This window comes from Impatiens glandulifera, chromosome 8, assembly GCF_907164915.1.
Source record: "Impatiens glandulifera chromosome 8, dImpGla2.1, whole genome shotgun sequence".
Taxonomy (NCBI): Eukaryota; Viridiplantae; Streptophyta; class Magnoliopsida; order Ericales; family Balsaminaceae; genus Impatiens; species Impatiens glandulifera.
Window position 1 is genome coordinate 45414832 of NC_061869.1, and position 12009 is coordinate 45426840.

Sequence of the window (12009 nt, forward strand, 5' to 3'; positions counted from 1 at the left end):
TTTCTCTTTATGGAAGTCCCGAGAGTGTCAATACCGAGGGATGGCGAGGGTTACTAAAACCTTCGGTAAGGTGTCTTCACCGAAAGTTATAGGGTCAAAACCGAGAGTTTTAACTCTCGGTTTTGACCCTTTTTTCACCAGTGTTTCATGCTTGAATGTGAAAAATCATTGCTTTTGTTTAGCGACAGTCTGATAGGGATGATGCTTTCCCTCTTTGTTATCAATAATAAAAGTAAAAGACCGAATATATATATATATATATATATATATATATATATATATATATATATGAAGAGGGCATCGTGATATATATAAGATAAAATAAGAATCTTTTTTAATATAGAATCACATTTTTATTTTCTAGTTTGATGAATTATAATTATAGAAAAAAAATAAAATTTGTTATATAAAAAAAATGAAAACATAATAAAACTTTATATATGGTAATAATTTTACTAAATTTAGGAGGTTAATTTTGTCTTTTTTTTAGAATAACATGTTTAGCTTCTCTTCACTTATATAATAAATTTAATATTTTAGCTTTTATTTTTAACATAATTCACTTATTTTTTTATGTTGAAATGATTTTTTTTATCCTTGGGCAATGAGTTTTAAAATATTGATATATCGGTATTTATAAAAGTTTTCATTTCTGTGCTTATCTTAATTGTTAGTTTAGTTTATGTGCGACAAAAATAGCATTGAATTGGTCTTAGTTCATGAATATTTAAAAACTAAAAATAAAAAAATAGTTATGAATTTAATTGAGTTTCCCTTACTTGAGGACAACTCAAAATTCAATTGTTTCATCTCCTCTTCTAGTCTAACGGTAAAAAGAAGTGGATATTCTCTAGGCCTCCATGAGGTCCTGGGTTCGTGATTCGACTTTGATCCATGGACTGGTACCAAGATCGAGTTAACAAGCCGACCTAATTTTAATCGTTAAAACAGTAACAATGAAAATGACTCTTTTAGTTAAATTATATGAGCAAATGGCATAACCAAAATATGTTATAACTATAGGAACATATACCATTGTAGGGATATGTTCAAGACTTATTCTTATAATAGTGATTTAGGAGTTGATAAGCTAATCTCTATGGATGTATTTTAACAGGTCGACTTTGATCGCATAGACTGGTACCATGATCGAGTTAACAAGCAGACCTAATGAAAATGACTCCTTTAGTTAGATTATATGAGCAAATGCCATACCTATAACCAAAACATGTTATAACTATAGGAACATGTACATTATATGGGTATGTTCAAGACTTATTCTAATAATAGTGTTTTAGGAGTTGATAAGCTAATCTCTGTGGATGTATTTTAACCGGTCGACTTTGATCGCATGGACTGGTACCAAAATCGAGTTAACAAGCTGACCTAATTTTAACCGTTGAAACAGTATCAATGAAAATGACTCCTTTAGTTAGATTATATGAGCAAATGCCATAACCAAAATATGTTATAACTATAGGAACATGTACCATTATAGGGGTATGTTCAAGACTTATTCTTATAATAATGTTTTAGGAGTTGATAAGCTAATATCTGTGGATGTATTTTAACAGGTCGACTTGATCGCATGGACTGGTACCAAGATCGAGTTAACAAGCAGACCTAATTTTAACCGTTGAACCAGTAACAATGAAAATGACTCATTTAGTTAGATTATATGAGCAAATGCCATAACTAAAAAATGTTATAACTATAGGAACATGTACCATTATAGGGGTATGTTCAAGACTTATTCTTATAATAGTGTTTTAGGAGCTGATAAGCTAATCTCTGTGGATGTATTTTAACAGGTCGACTTGATCGCATGAACTGGTACCAAGATCGAGTTAACAAGTAGACCTAATTTTAACCGTTGAACTAGTAACAATGAAAATGACTCCTTTAGTTAGATTATATGAGCAAATGCCATAACCAAAATATGTTTTATAACTATAGGAACATGTACCATTATAGGGGTATATTCAAGACTTATTCTTATAATAGTGTTTTAGGAGTTGATAAGCTAATCTCTGTGGATGTATTTTAACAGGTTGTCCGCCTAAACTAGAAGCGATTCTAGATACTATAATAAACTTCGTAAGAAAATACCTCGAGAAATCTATGAAGATAAAATTAAGTTTAAACAGTAGAATCGATGTTTTACTACCAATCATAAGTTTCATGTTGAACGCAATATTCATACTAAAAATTGTAATCAAGGATTACTTAATCAAATGTCAACTACTTCAACTTCAGAGATTCCTCGTGAAATTTTTTTCAAATATAAAAGTTCAGCATCTTCCCATGAATTGGTGAATTAGACAGGATGTTATAGAATAACAAGTAGCAGGTCAATTTTCATAAATTTCATTGTAAATGTGAAATACTTATGTAAATCAAAATGCGGGAGAGATAAAAAAGATGCAGGGTCGTTTATCTGCTTGGCTAGTCAAGCATGGGATAATTCATAGATCTTTGGGCTTTGATTACCAAGGAATAGAGGCTTTACAAATAAAGCCTGAAGATTGGCATTCAATTGCTGTCATTTTATATGTATATGGTTACAATTATCTACGTTCCCAATGTGCCTATGATGTAGCACCCGGCGGCCTATTAGCTAGTGTGTATCATCTTACGAGAATCGAGGATGGTGTAGATCAACCAGAGGAGGTATGCATAAAAGTATTTGCTCCAAGGAGCAATCCGAGAATTCCGTCTGTTTTCTGGGTTTGGAAAACTGTGGATTTTCAAGAACGGGAATCTTATGATATGTTGGGAATCTATTATGATAACCATCCACGCTTGAAACGTATCTTAATGCCCGAAAGTTACAAACAAATTTACATTAAATAAGTTATTCATATATTAAATTAAGTGATAAGTGAAGTTATCAAATAATGTTTCTTTGATTTTTTATTCGACAGGTTTTGGGGAACATCTAGTTAGTTTAGCTATCACTACTGAAATCTCTTGCAGTTGTTTGGCTAAACCGGGAAGCTGCACGCTTTTGTCAAACATTACAATTATTCAAACATTTAAATACAAACAAAAACATAATATGAACATCTCACCATAAAAATTGAGGTTTCGTGATTTTTACAAAATCCATGTAATAACTTTAGCTTTTGACAACTCTCTCAATTTTCTTTAATAATAATTCACTTTCACACGTGAAAGAGTGCATACCATCAAAACTTATTTCACTATTTTCTTTTCCTTGTAAAAGATTCGGCCATTCTCTTCCATCTAAATCAGATATATAGTCGAGCTAATAAAACACTTAAAGACATTGGCATAAAAACTTCTAGAGGTATCCTTGTTAGTAACCAAGTCTATAATCATATGTCACTTGATCGGAAAATGTATAATCCTCATGCTTAAAGAAAATCTCGACAATCGCAGAAAATATGATTAACTTATGGAATGGTCATGAACTAGCTAATTTGGTTTCTTATCTTGAGCCGCCCCTAAAAGCCAACTAGAGAATGAACAGTGTCTAGGAATAACTTTGGGGAACACACAATCTTTTACCAATCCACAATATCTAAGAATATCCCATGCTATACCAGAAATCAACTTGTCTAGTTCCTCCAACATCCACCACAATCGAAGCTAATGGATTAGACTGCCTCAAGAATTCTGATGCCCTCTCTCAATCTTATCAACAATGTGTTCCATCCCTCATCAAAGATTGTCCGAAAAGTAACCTACTTACATTCCCTTTGAATATGAGCATTATGAAATTTGGGCTTAAGAAAACTACATTAGTTTTCAAACTAAAGGTCATGCAAAAACAATACATTATGTCCTACAAAATGTTATATACTACTGTTATTATTTTTTAGTATAACTATGTCCCATCAAACATTCATACAAAATTGCAAAACATATAAAATAATTTCACCTTACAAAAATGAAATAATTTTATGTATATATTGAACATATACATTGTACATTAAACTAATGTGAGACAATCAGCCAGTATAATTTATAATAAATTTAGAAAAAGAAAGAAAGAATTGTAGCTTGTTTGATCTAGAGAAATGTAATAACTATAAAGATATATTTGACTAAACTAACTAAAGAGTGTATATCAGTGCGGTAGTGCCTTCATTATTTGGTTTCCACCTTTCTATGCAAATGAAAGAATGGAATCCTCTCCTTTTTAGTATTACGGACCAAAATAAATTTTAATAAAAAATACTCATAATAAGCCATCAATGTATTCATTTACTTTGAAAACCATCCTCAAACATTTTTTCTTTCTAAACCCATAAATGGGTTTTGAATAATAAAAAAAAAAATCACTGAAAAAAATACATTGTAAGATTGGAATAATATGGCATGAGATGTGATCCAGTTAGCAAGATTTCTGCAAAAATCTAATCATTTGTGGCTACGTGCTTTAACAAAATAAATAAAAAAATCATTATAAGTTATTATTTCAAATGGGTTCAAAACAAAAGAGTTTCTTAGTTCAAGAATTTACATAAAAGACATAGATTAAGGTCCAATATAATAACTACAAATACAATCGTATGCAATTTGATTAATTTTTTTTTTTTGTATAAGCTTAATGGTTTAGGTGAATGAGTACTTTAGGATAAACATATTTTTTTAGTTGTTCTTATGTGAAGAGTGACCTAATATTATGCATAGGTTGCAGCTTATTTATGGGTTTAACCCCTTCCATTGTATATTGTTGTTTAGGGTTTATGTTATCAAGGAAAGATGGAAGTTGTTGTGGTCTGAGATGATACAATAATATGTATGACCCTTCTCCTTTAGTGTTTTGTTGCTCTTCATAGCAAGAGTTTGCAAGAGATTATATGTTCTTTGAGGAAGCCTATCTTACCAAACACTCCAAAGTGGATTTCTTTTTAGAAAAAATGACCAATTTTTCGTAATTTTCGTTTAGAGAGATTTTGAGATCAATTAAAAACCTCTATTTCCTATACAGGATAATGAAGTATTGAAGTATGTTATGCAGTAAATGTTAATGGGTAATTATACTTGTAAGAGGTTACCATTACTCTACTACATTATTTTTTTTTGGAAAACGGTTAAACAAACTCTACTACCTTACATACTAACTAGTACGACAATTTGCACTAAATATGAATTGCTTTCCTATATAACCTTAACACTGATCGAAAATGATTTCCTGCCGCAAATTTAAATGTTATTCACTCCTGTTCGGATAAGACTTTCATAGCCATCATCGAAACATACATTTTTAGATTGTTTATCCAGTATAGGAATTCTAAACAACAATTGAACTCTATCCTCATCTACCCATGATGTGACTATCGATGAAGATGATATTCCTGCTTTTCAATGGCTTGTTAGTTGCATGAATTGTATTTTCTCTTGTTTTTATGTTGTTTAGGTTGTTATAGTTGTCATTGTTGGCTTCTTTATTTTGTGTTGTTGTCATTACTATTTTCCTGTTTCTGTCATGTAACTGTGTTAGTGATTCTAAATAAAATTGGACAGACTTCAGAATAAAAAATAAAAAGAAAAGATTTTTAAAGAGGTTTTAGGGTTAACTTTACCAATTGCTTGCTTACATAGAAAACTTATTGTTGAAAAATCTAGACATGCAACATAAGTTGGAGTTTCAAAGATTTTTTATGTAACAGATTCGGATGTCTCATTGATGGAAATATAATAGCCAAAAAGAAACAAAAAACAAAAAAAAAAAACTGGAAGTTGGATTTAGTTGACATGAAAATCGATACTGTACATAATGCATATAAACTGAGAAAACAACTCTATTTGTTTTCTTTCTCATTCTTTATTTCAGCTTGGGATCATATTTTCCCGTAGAAAAATGGTTAGTAACCAAGATTGCAAGAAGTGGCTTCACTTTATTAATACAAACTTAAACTTTAGAAAAATAAAAGTAACTAGAAGATCTTTCTCCATATCAATGTAGCTAATAACATGAATTATAGTGCTTTGCAGAGTTCCTTTAATGTGTGAAAACTAAGTAGAAGTTATACACTAGCTAGTGCTAGTTCATCATGCATCTTCTATTAAAATTTTGTAAAATGCATGGGTTCTTTCTGACAGTTGGTCTTAACATAGAAAAAATTGGGTAATAATAATAATTAAGTATATATAATGCCATAGAAGAAAAATGAGAGAAATCTCTTATAATTTCTTCCACCACAATACAAAAAATGGAAATAAAAGAAAACACGAGATCCAAAGAAAGCAACGTACCTAGAAACCTTTACTTGAATTAGTTGGCTTTTGTTAACTGTGCCCTCAGTACCATCCATATCTAGGAAAGTAGTAATGATAATTTCATAGTGGATGGATGGTGGAGCGTGCTTGAGAAGTCTCTATTAGACCCTTCATCATAAACCTGCAATCTCACACAACAAGCTTGCGCGCTTAAGTCGTGGATCGTGTCGAACGAAAACAAAGCATCAGTAATGATTCTCCTAGTTCCTTTAAGTTCAATTATGTATATTCCACCCTTTGTAGTGTAGACTAGGTTAGGTGAATTCATTTTTCCAATTCTAGATGTTCATTGAAGAAGAAAGCTAATATGAGGATAATTAATTTGGTGAAAGCAAAAATCAATGGTTATGTTAGAAGTTAATAGAATTATATATTATTATCCTTGATAAAAAGATAAGCAACTTAAAAAGCCATATATGCACTCTCTAGGTAAAGCATGCAGCAGGTTGTCTAGAGGTATGTTGATGCTAGGAAGCTAGCTACTGTGGAATAATCCTTTACTGACATGGCTATGTATCTCTTTAGGAAATAAATAATTCTTGTCCGTTTCTTAAATCATAAACAAAGTTAAATAACCTATATATATATATATATATGCATATGTTCATTAGGCTTTAATGGAGTACCTACCATTGCTTCTTCTTCCTCCTAATTTAAGGAGTTGTGCAATGAAGTGATCAAGGAATTTGTCATAATATATCTTTAGAACTATTTAATGAAGCTAAATCTTAATCACAAAATATATAGACATAATTAATTAGTACCATACTCTCATATGTCATTTAATAAGAATATATACTTAAAATCACAAGTGATACTGAGTTTTCTTATCATCATGATGAAGTAACTGGTAATATGGCATAATCCTCCCATTATCATCAGGACACTAAGTAGGAAGAACTTATGATGAACAAGTATATGCCCAGCAATGAATGATTAAATGGTGTATCTGAATTTTTCTCTGTTGTTATCATTCATGCTAAGTTAAATTTGCACAATTTTATCTTTCCTGCTAGATTAATTAACTCAAATCATTTAACCCACCAAGGTAGTTCAGTGGTAAGAGTTACATTAAGAGACCAAAAGGTCACGGGTTTGATTCTATCTGGAAGCGCTATTGAGATGTCATGCTAGTTCTCTTTAATTTAAAAAAAAAAAAAAACTGAAATCATATTAATGCATACATACCCTAATAACATTCTTAATAGCTAGCTAGCTTTTAAGGAAGGAAAAATATAATAATCTATCTAGGTGTTTTCATTTTTAGAAGTGATCATGTGTGTATGTATACTTCAAATTCACGCACACATAGTTTTCACAATTATAATTTTCTCTATAAAAATCATGGTCAACCTTTTCCATGACTATTTAATGCAATGCGTGCTTCTCACAATGCATGCAAGAAGAAAATGGGAAGTTCTTTTCCACATTTCTGGATCTTTTCACTATTGCTCTCAGTTTCTTGCTTTTCATCAGCACTTCACTTGACCTCTTCTTCTTCACCTCATGTAAGTCATCCATACATACCCTAATATCCAAAGTGAATGTTAATCCTATTTTGTCTTTTTTCACAATCATTTTTCTTCTATAGTGTTGATTTTTTTGTGTATGCACGCTTGTAAGGTTTACATAGTTTACCTAGGGCTCAGCAAAAAGTATGAACCAATTCTTACCACCAATCATCATCACGAGCTCCTTTCTAATGTCTTTCTCAGGTATCATCAACCACTCCAAACTAACTCCTCATATTTTCAGCTAATAATACATCAATCTAATGCAAAGACATCTTATATACCTTGCAATCAATCATATTAATTAATAATCTCTTGTTAATTTATTATGTTTAGGAAAGAGGAAACCAAGAAATCCATGTTATATAGCTACAGACGAAGCTTCTCAGGATTTTCAGCTATCCTTAACTCTACCCAAGCTACTGTCTTATCGAGTAATAATCCCATTTTTCAGTTATTATCAAGAAACCACATATCGTTATTAATTAGCGCAGCCAAGCTCAAACACTTTTCCATTGATTCATTCATGTAATTTGTTGTTCAATGCTGCAGGAGTGAAAGGAGTGGTATCAGTTTTCAAGAGCAGAATGTTGAAGATACACACCACCAGAAGCTGGGACTTCTTGGGCCTTACTTTGGCAGATATATCAGATCATCATCAAGTATCAAAACCAACAAAGTTAGGTTATGGTGGAGAAGACATAATTGTTGCCGTCTTAGATACAGGTAGTATGTAACAAACCAATTAAGCATACGCAAACAAAACAAGCAAACAACATCTTATTCTAAATCCACAAGTACTGGCTTGACTCCAAATTAAAACAGAAACTCAATCTTGCATAATCATACATTAGATGATAATCAAAAGAAGTAGTGCTGATATCTAGGGTGGGTCCTATATATATAATCAAGTCACCTATTTGCCAAGGAAATTTACCGTTAACAGGAGATAATGGAGGGACCACCTTTGAAAGGAGGTAAAAAAGTGCCCCCATTTGAAATTCACAGTGAAAAACATGCATAAAGGGCAAAGTAAAGGAAGTACAAATAACTATGGATGAAACCTCATAAAAAGCATTAGTAGTTTAAAGTCCCACCCACCCAACAAAACAACATGGACTTGTCATTTATCACTTTTCCCTTTACTTTTTCTAGAGACCTACAATCTGTAACTTTCTGGGCAGGGGTTTGATTCAGTTAAAGTAATAATCCGATTGAATTAAGCAGAGACAGACTGTTTAGAGTAAAATAGAGAGCTTAGCTTACTTGGATATATATGTGTAACATGTTTCTTATGAATGGTAAAAAGGTGTATGGCCTGAATCAGATAGCTTCCATGAAGAACCCGAACTGGGTCCAGTCCCAAAATCATGGAAAGGAAAATGTGTAGCAGGCGACCGATTCGATCCCAAAATATCCTGCAACCGGAAGCTCGTGGGAGCCCGTTTCTATCTAAAGGGTTTCGAGGAAGAATATGGGCCTCTCAGCATTAGCAGTAAATCAGAATACAGATCAGCACGCGACCTTGTCGGTCACGGCACTCATGTAGCCTCGACTGCCGTCGGATCCGTGTCGAGAAATGCAAGCTTCATCGGATTGGGTAAGGGAATCGCCAGAGGAGGCGCCTCTAGGGCACGTTTGGCTGTGTACAAGGTCTGCTGGAGCAGGGATTTCGTAGGGATATGTTCGGAGGCTGACATACTTGCTGCATTTGATCAAGCAGTGCATGATGGGGTAAACGTGATATCGGCGTCATACGGCGTGACACCTCCATTGATGCCTTTTTTCTCTTCAAGCGCCGACATTGGATCGTTTCATGCTATGCAGGCCGGCATTAGCGTGGTTTTCTCGGCTGGAAATGACGGACCAGAACCGTCATTGGTGCAGAATGTTGCTCCGTGGGCAACTTGTGTTGCTGCTTCATCCATTGATCGTAACTTTCCCACCCGGGTAGTGCTGGACAACAGCAATCTCTCTTTCACGGTAAAAATTAAAATTATATTTGGTGCCAATTGGTATCGGAAAAATGACGTGCCAACGTGTGATTAGACTTGAAAAATGAAATTTTTACATCATTCTCGAAACCAAATTCACATTCTCAATTGTTACTTTTAAAAACAGGCAGAAAGTATTAATGTGAAGCAAATCAAAGGAAGACTGGTAGATGCATCAGATTATTTCATTGGAGGGTAATGCATCATCTTATATATATATGAGTAGTTTTAGCATGAATTTTGATTGACAACCAATAATCTCTATACAGGATATGTAGATCACAGAATTGGAGGAAACAGGCAGCAATTGGAAAGATAATATTGTGTTTCTCGAGCATAGGATCAATCACAAGCGGCACAGCCCAAGTAGCTGCATTTGTAGCAAACGCATCAGCCCTCATATTCGTTGAACCCCCAACTAAGCAAATTGCTGATCTCGACATTATTCCCACAATTCGGGTCAACATTGATTTGGGGACCAAAATCTTTTATTACATTGTTCAATCCCCCAAGTGAGTACAATCTTTTACTATTTAATTTTTGTTGATTGGATTCAATATTGTCATTAATAATAATAAGCTAGCTCATTAATTAAAGGCAACCAAAAGTGGTGATATCACCAAGCTCCACAGTCATAGAAGAGGCAGTGGCCCCTATTGTGGCACCCTTTTCCTCAAGGGGTCCAAGCTCCATTTCACCTGACATTCTCAAGGTACATTAACCGAAATCTTTTTGAATGGAAACGGAGGAGCATGACAGCTAGTTTTCCTTAATTTAAAAACAAAGTACTAATAATTTGAAATGTATTATGTATATTGCTTGCAGCCAGATGTGAGTGCTCCGGGGGTTAATATACTGGCAGCTTGGCCTCCTAAAGCATCTCCAACAGGATTGCCAAGCATTGATAAGAGATCCCTTCTCTGGAATTTCCAGTCAGGTACATCAATGTCATGTCCCCATGTTTCCGGAATCATTGCACTTATCAAGTCTGTGCATCCCGATTGGTCTCCAGCTGCTATTAGATCCGCCCTCATCACCACAGGTAATTTTATAAATTCATTTAAAAAAAACAAACTAATTAACTAATATATGTGCCACAGCTTACAACATGGATAAATCCGGAGATATTATCTCTTATGGGGGCATAGCCAAAGGTTCCGATCCATTTGACGTAGGAGCAGGACATGTCGATCCTTTGAAAGCATTGGATCCTGGTCTCGTTTATGACATAAAGCCGATAGACTATATCTTCTACCTTTGCAACATTGGGTACGATGAGGACACAATTGCAATTCTATCTCCCGACACCACTGTCACCTGCCCCAAAGGACAGAAGAAGACAACTAACTTTAACCTCAACTACCCCTCTATCGTTGTTCCTAACCTTGAAAAGTCCACGGTTATTAAAAGGACAGTTCGTATTGTTGATGAACTTAAAACTGCAGTGTATTTTGTTAGCATTGTGGAGCCCAATGGAGTGGAAGTGAGTGTTTGGCCGAGGTTGTTGGCCTTCTCTTGGTTCAAGGAAGAGGCCTCATATTATGTCACGCTCAAGCCAACAAAGAAGTCCAAGGAAAGGTATGACTTTGGAGAGATCGTTTGGACAGATGGGTTTCATTGTGTTAGGACCCCACTTGTCGTTCGTGTCAACAATACCGATTCAACTCTCATTTCCAAACTTTAAATTTTCACATTTGCTCGGTTGAGTGGAACTGCATTCTTCTTCACCATCACAAATATTGATTAAAAGCATTTTTTTTTCACAATCACAAATATTGATATTATAAAACGGTTAACAAGGAGTTTAAAATATAAAACAATATATTGGTAAGATATTATTACAATATTATAAATATTATAAATTGTAATAATAACATGATTATATTATATTAATTTTTATATAAGTTGATTATAATGTCTATATAATAGACTTACTATATATGTATCTCAATAATCAATAAAATTTCTCTTTCTCATCTTTTATTATGGTATTAGAGAGTTAGAATCATAAATGATTTTAAGTTTTGCAACCATATTTTCTCAATCTGTTGAGAAAATGAAATGTATTGATATATATGTTGGTTTTACAAGTTAGACTATTTATACAATGATATAAAGGAGCAATACACAACCCAAAAAGAAACTTATACATTTCCAAAGTAAAAACATATACACTGCCCAAGTAATACTTATATTTAATTTAATTTAGTTATTGTTTCCAACACTCCCCCTCACGTTAGGAGTGAATAGAT

General features: G+C 33.3%; 2 protein-coding genes across 2 annotated transcripts; both read left to right on the plus strand.

The window, feature by feature from the left end:
* Window positions 1-2169: 2169 nt before the first annotated feature.
* LOC124913384 (NAD(P)H-quinone oxidoreductase subunit J, chloroplastic) lies at window positions 2170-2853 on the plus strand. Its single transcript, XM_047453967.1, has one exon. The coding sequence runs from the start codon at window positions 2422-2424 to the stop codon at window positions 2851-2853; it is 432 nt and encodes a 143-aa protein (XP_047309923.1). The 5' UTR covers window positions 2170-2421.
* Window positions 2854-7661: 4808 nt separating this feature from the next.
* LOC124911093 (subtilisin-like protease SBT3.18) lies at window positions 7662-11571 on the plus strand. The gene is made up of 10 exons (XM_047451539.1): window positions 7662-7760; window positions 7876-7967; window positions 8100-8197; window positions 8316-8489; window positions 9073-9746; window positions 9885-9952; window positions 10027-10269; window positions 10355-10469; window positions 10583-10799; window positions 10858-11571. The coding sequence occupies exons 1-10, from the start codon at window positions 7662-7664 to the stop codon at window positions 11439-11441; spliced, it is 2364 nt and encodes a 787-aa protein (XP_047307495.1). The 3' UTR covers window positions 11442-11571.
* The last annotated feature ends 438 nt before the right edge of the window (window positions 11572-12009 follow it).